The following is an 11,714-nucleotide window of genomic DNA, read 5'->3' on the forward strand; positions in this document are numbered from 1 at the left end:
TGTGTCCACTCCTTAAATTATTCATTATCCCATCATGTTCACTCTCATTTCTTATTATTCATAATTATTCATAATTATTCCTTATTATTCCTCATGATCCCTCATGATTCCTCATTATTCCTCATTATTCATTATTATTCCATATTATTAATTATCACTATTTATTTTAAGAAATTGATGAAACGATTATCACTGGTTTAATGTGGGTGCACTTTATCGATTGCTGTGAGGGAATTATTTAAATGTAATAAATTGTTATTGTTGAAGGGAGTGCGCGGGTTATTATCGGGTTGAGGGGTGAATCCGGATTTTCACTTAATTGCGTGGTCGAAGGCTCGAGCGAGACTGGAGCGCGAGATGCGATGAGGCGATGCCACCCCCCGACCCCCAGACTGGGGGGGGTTCGCCCACTGGCATTCGCCGGGGGTGGGAGGTCGGTGGGAGGAGGGGGGCGCTGAGCGAGGTAGAGGGGTGTGGGGCGCATGAGCGGTAAAATTCTCACGCAGCATTCAGTGTCCATCCCTGCCACGAAAGTTCGTTATATTGGGATTTTCTTTTTATTTATTTATTTTTTTTTTCGCCTTTTTCAAGGGGTTGAAAAAAAATGAAAAATCAGCCGAGCGGTTTTCCAGAGGAAGAATTCTTTGTCGACATTTTCCAAATTTTTTTCCGCCATTCCGCAGCAGGGAACAAGTGGATTCATTAATTTTTTTGACACACCGCGGTGAGGGATCATCAAAGCATTTTTTTTTTTTTGAGTGGCAAGACCAGTTCGGGTGATCGGATGGAAATTGGAGGATGGATTTTTGACGGATTTTTAATAAAATTTCACTGCAATTTTTACACAAACGTCAATTGTCTTCTGGGGTATTACGACCTGCACTAGTTCACGCTAATCGCGGGGAATTTAATGAATTTACTTTTTGCGTTTTACGAAGTCGCGGAAGCTGGGATAATTAGTTCTAGTAATTGAGGGTGGGGGTTTCGGGAGTGGGAAAAATGTTGAAAAGTTGGGGATGTAATTATATGGCCAATTGGAATTCCTTGTAAGGCGGTGGGGGTTGTAATAGAGTTTTGCTAATAAAGGCGGGGGTGGGCAATCTACAAGACGGATGAGGATACCACACTGAGGTTGGTTTTGCGGCTGGCGCATCGTGCATTGCGGCTTTTGATCCCCATGTTACGAAAATCTTGGAAATATTTTCGGGAGATTAAGGGTAAACATGGCCATCTTTTTCAGGAGTTGGAATGAAATTTATGTCGGAGGGGAAATTTAATCGGGAGACTTCTAAGTTCAAAGTTTACAGATTTTTCGGAATTATATGGAGTGCTAATTGCAGATACTTCGGGGGGAAGTAAATCCCTTCGTACATCTTCCCGGTTTTGCCGAGGAATGGAGAATGTCGAAAATGAAGACTACTACTGAAATTTAGATTTTGAGTGACTCAACATGATTTATCTTTTTTTTTTGGAACCCCCGGGGTATTGGATACTGTCGGAAATTTTTTAATAATTATTATTTAATAATTTGTGGTGGAATTCACGCTGACTTTTCATTTAATCGATCATTATTTTGTCTTTCAATTTTAGAAAGAAATGTAATTTTGTATGAAGCAGAGAGACAATGTTTTGGAGTAAAAGCTTCACATAATATTGCGGACTTTTTTACGTCAGGATAAGTTTTACTATCAATTTTTCTACATGCATGTGCTAGTAAAATTTTATGAATTCATACGCGGAGTAAAAAGAGGAGAAAAATTAGTGCCCCAGCACCTGAAACTCGGTTGAAACAGCATTTCCCAGCAAAATTTACGGCAAAACACGAAGAAAATTACTCTGGCTGCACTACTTTTTCGTACAAACGAAATAATGAAAAATCTAGATACAAATTTTTGCGCAGCGCACTGAAACGGGAGAGTACTGCTGAATTTCCCTGGAATTACTGCATTACAAAATTGCGAGAGACCTTCTCTGTCATTTTCAGCTGGGATACCGCGAAAACACTGCACAGAGAGAAAAAGTTTCTTGATATTGAGGAAAAAAATTCCCATGTCAGACAAGAGCTTTCCAGAATAAAAAAAAAACAGTTTTTTCAATTCCAAAACTTTCACAAATCCAGAAATCTTTTTTCTGGCATGCGTGAAAATTTTCCTGAATCGAGAAAATTTTTCTCTGAAATCAAAAATAAGTCTTGCGGAGTCAAGGGAATAGTTTTCGTGAATCTAGAAACTTCTTTTCTAACTTCCAAAAACTTTCCTCTGTGTAACAACTCGTAAACTTTACTATCCCAGACACTTAGAATTCAGTTCACAAAATCTCACCAGTAAATTAGTAATAATACCAACACCACTGGTAATTTTTCCAAGATTTTTAATAAAAATGGTTGAACGTGTACAAATAGAAAGGAGTGGCCAGAATATTCTTCCCCATTCTTAACAAATGTCAGGAAGATCGTTTAAAGCAAGTTCGGTTGTAGTGCAGAGCAATTTATCTAAAAATTTATCTCCGTGCAGTACTCAACCCCTATCTATTTTAAACGACCCCAAGATACTTTCCACTCGAAGAGACAGCCCATAGAATTTGATACAATTGTCCCAACCTATTTATCCCCGACAACCGTCTTCCCTCGCCTCAATATTTATTTTCCCTCACCAGTATCTCGCAAAACAATAGCTCTTTGGATACCACAGCTGGAACAAATTCTCCCGGCCAAATCACTCTGGTACCGACGATCAAATGGAATTAACGTTCGATCTGTATTGCGGATGTACGTCGCAACAAAAGGAGTAACTTGAAGAGGGCCAGGCATCACGTACCCGTCCTCAATAACGATCGACCTTTTTCCATTTCCAATACGACGATGAAAAAAAAACCCGAGCAAAAAAGGAAAAATAACTTGAATTTACTTCATCATCTTCATCAAAAGAAAATGCCTCCTTCGATTTTCGTTCGGTCTCATGCAATGGGGATGGGGTATTATTTTTTTTTTTTTCGGAGAAAACCATCGGTGCAATTATCTCGTTAATGAAAAGCCCAATGAAATTGGAGTGAAGCCCTTTGTGATGCAAGATACCGTCTGAATACAAAGTAGAGCCTCAAGTGAGACATGAGCAAGTGTTGGTCTGATGGAACGTAGTCTCATCCCCCTTTCTCCACTGGTTGGGTGAATTTCAACCCACGTACCTCGAGAAATCTGAGATCTTTTGGATGACCTAAATTCAAACGCCTCCTGCCAGTAGATTTCAGACGCCTTCAGCGTCTATTGCATTTGAAATTATTGGAGTGAGGGGTAGAATTTATGAAGTTGCTGCCTCGGGATACTTTTTCAACCCCTGAGACATCTGTCTATGGGATAATTCCATTTCTTGGATTGGAAGTTGAAACTCTTGTGGTAAAACAGAAATACCTCTTGCCTTCTGTTTCGTGGGGACGTTTTATTGAGATGACGCCTCGTACACGTGGATATCATTTGTTAACGTCAGGGTAGGGGTGGTCGGGAGGAAGGGGGTGGATACGTGGTTTTGGGAGGGTACGATAAGGGTTTATTGGGTGCTCGCCTGCACTTTCCAGAATACCCTGGTAACTTTATGGAGGCCAACCCAAATGGAGATTGTATCGGCATGCTTTTACGTGGCCTTTTCGGACTATTTTCACTTCTCAATTGATAACTCGCGTTATTCAATGACTTCTCCTCGATTACCTCAATTTCCAGAGCTACCCTGATGATCCAATTCTCTCCTTCAATGACGAATTGATTAATATGTGCTCTGTCTTCATATTGAAAAATTAGAGATTTCTTCTTCTGTCCTTTTGTTCTAGTAATTATATTTTTATATCACTGTATTTTACAAAAAGTTTAAATATGTAATTTTTTAATGGCTTTTCTAGATTGTATACTGATGCAATAATGATTTTTTATTGCCAATGAAATTTATTTGTTGAAACGTTATTGTTTCGTAATCTCCGTTAATTGGGCGTGAATTAATTGGGTATCGGGTTCATTCGAGAAAATTGGGATTTTCAATGATATAATCATTTTTTAGAATTAATACCATCGAAGATTCAACTTGGCAATGGTTTAATGGATTATTCTCATAGCGTGCTAATGTGAAATTGTAATTGGAGAGGAGGTTTTTAAAAACACAGTGGAATTCAATCAATAATTACGTCGGCTGTGGCTTTTAAAAATATGAATACTCCACCGGTAAAACAGGGATTGGTAGTCTCCCACAGGCGTGAGCAAGTCGATCGGGATTGAAACATGTACTTGTGAAAATCCATCTGTCTGAGAGTGACGTGGCTGTTATTTGTTGTTGATTGATTTTTTGAAAAATCAAGTTTATCAATATTTATCCACCATGGACAGTAGTTTGAGAAATTGTTTGAAGTTACTCCACGAGAATGACAGTGAAATCAAGAAGAATGCACTACATGTACTTTGGGAGCTCTGTGAGAATATTATTAAAAATCCACAGGAGCCAAGGTATCGAAGAATTAGAGTTGCTAATCCAGTGATTGCTGAAAAATTACTTCCGGCTAATGGAGCTGTCGAGTGCCTCTTTGAAATTGGATTTCAGGAAGTAAGTCCACAATAATTTTGGTTACATTCCCTAATTCCGAGACTCAAAGACAAATCCGAATGGATATTTATAGATTTTTAATCGATGGATTTGTCAAAGATACCAAGTACGCAGTTTAGTCCAGTGATATGAATTATTCATCATCTTCATATTTATCTCTGAAAATAAAAACATTTCTCTAGATAAATTTCTACTAGTCAACTCTGTAATAATAAAATGCAGTGATTGACATGATGGGAGTTATATCTAGACATTTTCAAATTTTCTTCATTTTTGTACAGATTTAAATATAATTGGAATATTTTATTTAATTCAGTCGTCAATGAGATTCGCCATGAAAACTTTCGATCTATGATGAACACTTTAAAGAAATTTTTAGTAGCTGATTAAATTGTCGACAAAAAAGTCGTTTGACATTTTATTCTAAAATCAATAGTTTTTATAATAATCGAAATCTAACGGACGGTAAAATTCGACTGACCTCACTCTACCTTTTCATCACTCGAACAAAAGTTTGAGATAGATAAATGAATATACGATAGTGGAAAGACAAAGGTTCCACCAAATAATAGAACAATATCTCTCGTTCACGGCTGAATAATTCTCTAAATTGCAGGATGGAGAATTTTTCTCACTGCCAACAGACAGTCCACTGCCTCGAATACGTGAGATCCAACGTCTTCTGCGAGAAATCCAAACCCAGAAGCCAATATCCTCACCACAACCAGCAGCTCCAGCAGTAAAATCAACGGGAGCAAGACCAAAGGATCCCCCAGTACCAAATTTCCTGCAGCAAATTGAAAATATGTTTGACAGCGTCCTGGAATACGAAGATCAAGACCTCCAGGAAATGACTCGTCACATGGTGCCTATCACAGATCTCAAATTGCGGGCAATGAAGCGCATGAGAGCACTGCAAAGAGATCTGAAACAAAGGGAGGAGACAGAAGGAGAAACGGAAAAAGAGAAAACTGGAATTGAAAATGATATGGGGATAGAGGATCTCCTGCTTGGTGAGCTTATGGCCTGGTTCAAGAATGATTTTTTCACGTGGTTCACCACCATAAAGTGCAGCTCCTGCTCGACTAACTGCAAGTATAATAGGACTGAGTTCCAACGGCGGTCAAATGTCTCGAGAATCGAAATTTACAAATGCGAATCATGTGAGACTGAGGAGGAATTTCCGAGGTATACGAATCCTAGGATGGTATTGGCCAATCGAAAGGGACGGTGTGGGGAGTGGGCCACTTGCTTCACCCTCATCTGCAGAGCTTTTTCTTATGATGCTAGACTTGTTCATGATAAGACTGATCACGTGTGGACAGAGGTGAGAAATTAATTCAATGATCCAGTGAGATAAATCCAATTCCACAATTTTATCAAATATCAATTGATATTCAAGCAATGGATCTTAGAAGAAAGTTTGAGGAAATCTTTTTGTTGGAAATTTCAAGGGCTGCAAAAATGTACTTCAGTGGTTTTTTGATTTTGAGAATTTTTTATTACTGCAGGTTTGGTCAGTTGCTGGGAACAGATGGATTCACGCAGATCCCTGCGAAAACACTCTAGACCGACCTCTCCTCTACGAGAAAGGATGGAAGAAAAAATTATCCTACATAATTGCCTATTCTAGGGACGAAATTCAAGACGTGACGTGGCGTTACACAAGGGACCAGCCTTCGGTGATGAAACGTAGAAACTTATGCACCGAGGAAGACCTCGCTGAATTCCTCTGGCGTCTCAATGAGAAACGCCAGAGTAATCCAGGATACAGTCAAGTTAGGAAGAAATATGTTGTTAATAGGAGGCTCATGGAATTGGCGGAATTTCTCAGACTACCTGGTCAGCCTGATAACGATGATAACGAGTATGGGGGGAGGATTTCAGGAGATGCTGCCTGGAGAAGTGCACGAGGGGAAATATCAGTAAGTTAATTCACTGCAAGCACTGAACAATCCATTTTTCTTATTAAATACTAGCATGTAAAACTAGTAAACACTTCATAAATCTATTTTCATCAACTGTTAAATTTTCGGGAATATGAATTTTTTTTTCACTGTCCAGGACGAAAATAAATCCCACATATGGAAAATTCCAGAAGGCATCAATAGTTACCTCCTGCGCTTGTACCTCGTAAAAGATTACTACGAGATTCAAGATGAGGAAGGTAAACTTTTTGAGAAACTGGAAGGCTGGCGAGAGGGTACAGCGAAAGCCAAAGGACTGTTCAGAAATGTGGAAAACGACTGGCAGATGGTATACGTTTGCAGAAGTCCAGGTGTCGACCTGGGGAGCATCACCTGGAGTTTCGAAATATGTGATAAATCCGAGGAATTTCAAATAGAATGCTTCAAAATATCCTCGACAACGGCATTGTTCCACGGTGCCTCAATAAAGTGGAAAATTCAGGGAATAACTCAGCAAAATAAAACAATCACAATAACACTGGACAATTCGAAACCCATGAGCACAAGTGCATTAAAAGATGCCAAAAGAATAAACATCATTGCCGATTTATCTGGTGGTAGTGGCGATGCATATTGGCAACACGCACAACTCTTTCGTCATAGTTTAGATGACATCGACGAGTGTTCCCTATCAATATCCTTCGAGTTATCACAAAATTAAAGCCATCAATAGACGTCACACATTCTGTATTCATTTAAAATCATGTTCACATCATGAACTATCGTTTACAGCTATTTACATTGTTTCTGTTTTATCTTATACTGTTATATTTATGTCATCTGTGCAGTGTCGTGCACTGTGGCGTGTAAAATACAAAAAAAAAACATTATTTATGTACACCGGACTACGACATAATACCACTGAATGTCCCGATAAATATTCCGCAACACTCTCACCCAAGTCTATTAATCCTACGTAAAAATTCACTCAATTCTTTCCTGTTCACCTTTTTTACACATCGAGTTTAAACCTCATATGAATATTTTTTCTCCGAGAAAAGAAATGGAAATTCTCCTCCTTAAAAAAAACATTCAATGTTTTCCTCTTATCGTCAATTAAATGGCAAGTATTGTACCCTCAGTATTGTCCCATTAAATCCTTAATATCATTACACAACATGGCAAAATCAGGTCGCTGATGGCTCTGAAGATGCCAACAGGGATACATGAGCTTAACATAAACAGTCTGAGGACAATTGGGTGGACAGGGTAACCGGGTGCCTCTCTCGAGAGCCTCAAGGAGTTCAGCTGAGCCCTCCTCTTCGTTCTCTCCAGTACCCCTGACTCCAGGAAGTTTGGGATCTTCACCAAGCCCAAATGTCTCGAACATAGTCACACCGAAAGACCACACATCAGACTTAGACGAGAACTTGCCATCCCTGAGGCTCTCCGGTGCGTACCACTTGATGGGCAAATCCCTATTAGTCTGAAGAATATAATAATCATTCTTCCCAGTGACCTGAGCCAGCCCAAAGTCACTTATCTTCACCCTGTTTTCATCAGCCACGAGAATATTTCTGGCAGCCAGATCCCTGTGCACGATGCTTATCGTCCCGAGGTAATCCATCCCTGTAGCAATGTCCAGAGCAAATCCCAGAAGTCTCTTGTGAGTGAGAGTTTCCCTGTGGATGGCGAGATAACTCTGGAGAGATCCATGCTTAACGAATTCCATCACCAAACAAACCTCAGGCTCGGAAATAACACCAAGAATCTCCACGACGTTCTGATGCTTCAGAGTCTTCATGATCTCGATTTCCCTCTCAAAATCCCTGAGATCCGCCTCGAGGGCTCGAGTTTTGAGTTTCTTGACAGCTACCTGCTGAGGCTCAGTATCCTTTCCATTATCCCTCTCTAAAGTACCTCTGTAAACTTCCCCATAGAACCCCTGGCCGATCCTCCCCTGGAGAATAACATTACAGTCGACGTCGAGCTCGAATATCCCCTGCATTTGGCCTAAGGGTCCTCCATTGTGGGCTGAGCCTGTTGATGACACATCATGAGGTGCACCGACTCCACCGTTCTCTGCCAACCAGCCCAGATATGCTGAGAGCTCCTCCTCTGCCTCGTGATCGGTTTCTGAGAGTCTAATCAATCGTCCACTGTCATCTGGGTCATCCCACGGGAGACTTGTCCTGTCTGTAAAAATACTACTGGCTCTTGACTCACAATCAGATGATGAGTTGTTCTCAATAGCCTCAGAATCCTCATCATCATCCTCGATTCTTGAATTATCATTGAAGAGCTTGGGAAAGGCTGTGGCGTAAGAGTGAGTCCTCCTGGAGTTGTACACCTGATAAAGAATACCATTAATATCTCTCATGATGGCTTGTGGGCGTTTCGGGAGACTCTCAGGTTCTCCCCAGCACTCGGTCATCAGCTTGTAGACGTCTGTAGGACATCCATTGGGCATTGGGAGGCGTTTTCCACTGGCGTAAAATTTTTTCACTGATTCGATGTCTCTATGGCTAGGAAGGATAGCCCCTCTCGAGAATATTTGCCAGAGAGTAGTGCCTAGGGCCCACACATCAGCTCGAGAACTTCTGCGTGCTGAATCTGGATTCAGATAACACTCTGGAGGCAACCAGTGGACGTCTGCTGGTGTATAACTGTACATTCCTGGATCAGCGAGTTTTACGATGAAGCTGTTCTCTGTGTGGGCATGAACGAGGAGCTTTCGACATCGTATATTCCCATGAACTACTCCACTTTCTTCCAGACACCAAACAGCAGTTGCCAATCCAGCAGCAGCTTCAACCAGATCAACTGTTTTCACAGTCTGGGGTGAATTATTCCTCAGGTAGACGTCCAGAGGCCCATGTTTCACCAGCTCCATAACCATTCCCACAGCAGGTGCCACCGTCAGTCCATACAATCTTACAAGGGAGCCAGACCTCAGCTGTCCCCACCTCGATGCCATCTGCAGGAATTCCCTCGTCAGCCTGGACTCCTCTTCCTTCAACACTTTAATGGCAGCCTCCAGTTTCTTCCCTTTCTTTACCCTCCACATGGCTCTGTACAAGGTCGTGGGTGAATTCCGGACTTCTCCATTTTCACAGCTCTTGGGGAACGGTTGGGCTTTGTAAATCTGCAACTGCTGGGGTGTTATGCATCTTGGATCACCCTCGAGCAACGAGGCAATCACATCCTCATCCGCGGCAACGTCACTACCAACTCCCTCCACAGCACAGATCAGCAGGGGGGAACGATCGTATTCAGAGGGTGGAAGGCACTCTGAGAGGTACAGTGAGCCCTCTGGATCGTGATGAGAGGCTATCACCTGGCTCAGAGAGTGATAAACCTTGACAGAATCCGAGAGTACGAACTCCTCAGGCGCTAGCTGCTCAATCTTATGAGTTCTGGGCTTGCAATCCTTGCCACAAGCATCCAAATAGTAAACATTGTACTTTGTTTCACTCTCTCGGAGAATAAATGTGCCAGTCCTGTTCGAGCGTTTCTCCTCGAGTTTAGCATACGAGAACTCACCACCAACAGGTCCGTGACATTTTAATTTCAGTAATCTCTCCAGACTAGGAGTAACGACATCCCGGCAGAGATTGAACGTCCACTTCACTGCTAGTCTGTAGTAACCATCGAGGGCTGAGACGAATGACGTCAGGAGGGCATTCGTCGAGAATTTCAGGTAAGAGGGGATACCGTTCTTCCTGGAAACCTCCACCGTGCTATCTTGTCTGATGGAGACAAAGCAGAGGTCCTCGATGGCACAGAGAGACGTCCACTGACCATTCTCAGTCTCACAATAAGTTACTTCGACAGAGTTCACTCGTAAGAGAACTCTCGAGGGTGGATTTGGAATGCCCTTGTCCATCAGGGCTTTGTACTCCTCGTAAGGGTAATTGGGAGCCATTATCTGGAACTGATTGAGGTACTGCTCCTTCACGTATGAAGCATCTGGTCCAGATATCTTGGAGAGCGCCTGGTGAATGGGTTTTTTTATAAAAAATGAGTGGCGTTTGATGCACTCTTTGGGTATGTACTTTTTATATTCCGATTCCACTATTTCTCGAGGAACATCCTTCTCCAGCATCACTCGGTACATGTCACTGACCCCCAGGCCAATCAGCTCGCGTTTGTGGCGCTCGTAGATTATGTCTGGGACTTTATTGTCGAGGACGTCACATCGGGCCTGTTGGAAGTAATAGTCGTAGGCCTTGGGGTCGATTTTTTTCAGTCTTTGCAGGGTGGAGGGTTTGAATCTCAGACGAAATTCAAATTTCACTTTGTCCTTGGAGTCTAGTTTGTAACCTGGGGGATACCACAGGCGCGTTGAACGATTACGGAGGGCGAAGAGGTGTCTGGCAACTGGTCCTATCTCAAGTGTTTTGCATACCTGAAAAAAAAATTAAAAAACTTTTGTCCAGAATTGAATCAGCTATGAAAAAACCAATTAATGTTTTTATTTTGAATCCATAGTCTTCGATTGAAATCAGTGCTGCAAAAATTTTTTCACAAAAGTTTCGCTATCTCAATCAATATCTTGGTATTCGACGATATCAGGAGCTCAAGTAGGATTGATTTATCATATTTCTTCTCTACATAAAAACTGAACTAGAAATAATCTTGAAAGATGCTTATCTATGACTAGAACGTTTTCTGAATTAAAAAAAAAAATATTTACGATAAAAATTCTAGAGACATCGAGAATCCATAAAATTCCTGGATGTTACCTTTATGCACAAATCCTCAACAGTCCATCCTGGTGAGAAGGTGATATTCAAGACTTTGCTCTCATTCACCAGGACAACCGTTGCCACCTTATTCTCCTCCATCTTCCTCTCAAGAACCATAAATTCACTATTCCATATAAAAGCCTGACTCTTTAAAATTGTTTACGTTATCGAGTTATACTGCACTGTCTCCATGATGCTATTTTTGGAGGTTAAAAAACATTGGAACTGTCCGAGCTGTCCGCCAAAGACGATTGACTAAAGTAGAGACTCAGTTCTGGGGGTTGGACTTGATTAAGGGTCACATGGGGGCAAAAAATTCAAGTGACTCCATAAAATTGTTAAATTTCAGTGAATATCAATTTCGTAACGCAGAAAATAACATTCACCCTGTCAACTGGTCCCTCTGATAGCGGACTGTTACTGAGGCAGTTACCGAGTCGGTTGACGAGCAGACACCCCATTGTGTGTGGCGTCCTCCT

At 41.4% G+C, this 11,714-nt stretch overlaps 2 protein-coding genes across 2 annotated transcripts; one reads left to right on the forward strand and one right to left on the reverse strand.

The window, feature by feature from the left end:
- The first annotated feature begins 4,228 nt into the window (after window positions 1–4,228).
- Window positions 4,229–7,372, forward strand: LOC105271101 (peptide-N(4)-(N-acetyl-beta-glucosaminyl)asparagine amidase). Its single transcript, XM_011312435.1, has 4 exons — window positions 4,229–4,580; window positions 5,197–5,907; window positions 6,092–6,505; window positions 6,645–7,372. Exons 1-4 carry the CDS (start codon window positions 4,359–4,361, stop codon window positions 7,206–7,208), a joined length of 1,911 nt encoding a protein of 636 aa, XP_011310737.1. The 5' UTR covers window positions 4,229–4,358; the 3' UTR covers window positions 7,209–7,372.
- Window positions 7,373–7,476: 104 nt separating this feature from the next.
- On the reverse strand, window positions 7,477–11,713 carry hop (tyrosine-protein kinase hopscotch). The gene is made up of 2 exons (XM_011312437.1): window positions 11,233–11,713; window positions 7,477–10,895 (listed from the first exon to the last, which is right to left on the reverse strand). Exons 1-2 carry the CDS (start codon window positions 11,350–11,352, stop codon window positions 7,626–7,628), a joined length of 3,390 nt encoding a protein of 1,129 aa, XP_011310739.1. The 5' UTR covers window positions 11,353–11,713; the 3' UTR covers window positions 7,477–7,625.
- Window position 11,714: the final 1 nt, after the last annotated feature.

Source organism: Fopius arisanus, unplaced genomic scaffold (assembly GCF_000806365.1).
Source record: "Fopius arisanus strain USDA-PBARC FA_bdor unplaced genomic scaffold, ASM80636v1 scaffold00102, whole genome shotgun sequence".
Lineage (NCBI taxonomy): Eukaryota > Metazoa > Arthropoda > Insecta > Hymenoptera > Braconidae > Fopius > Fopius arisanus.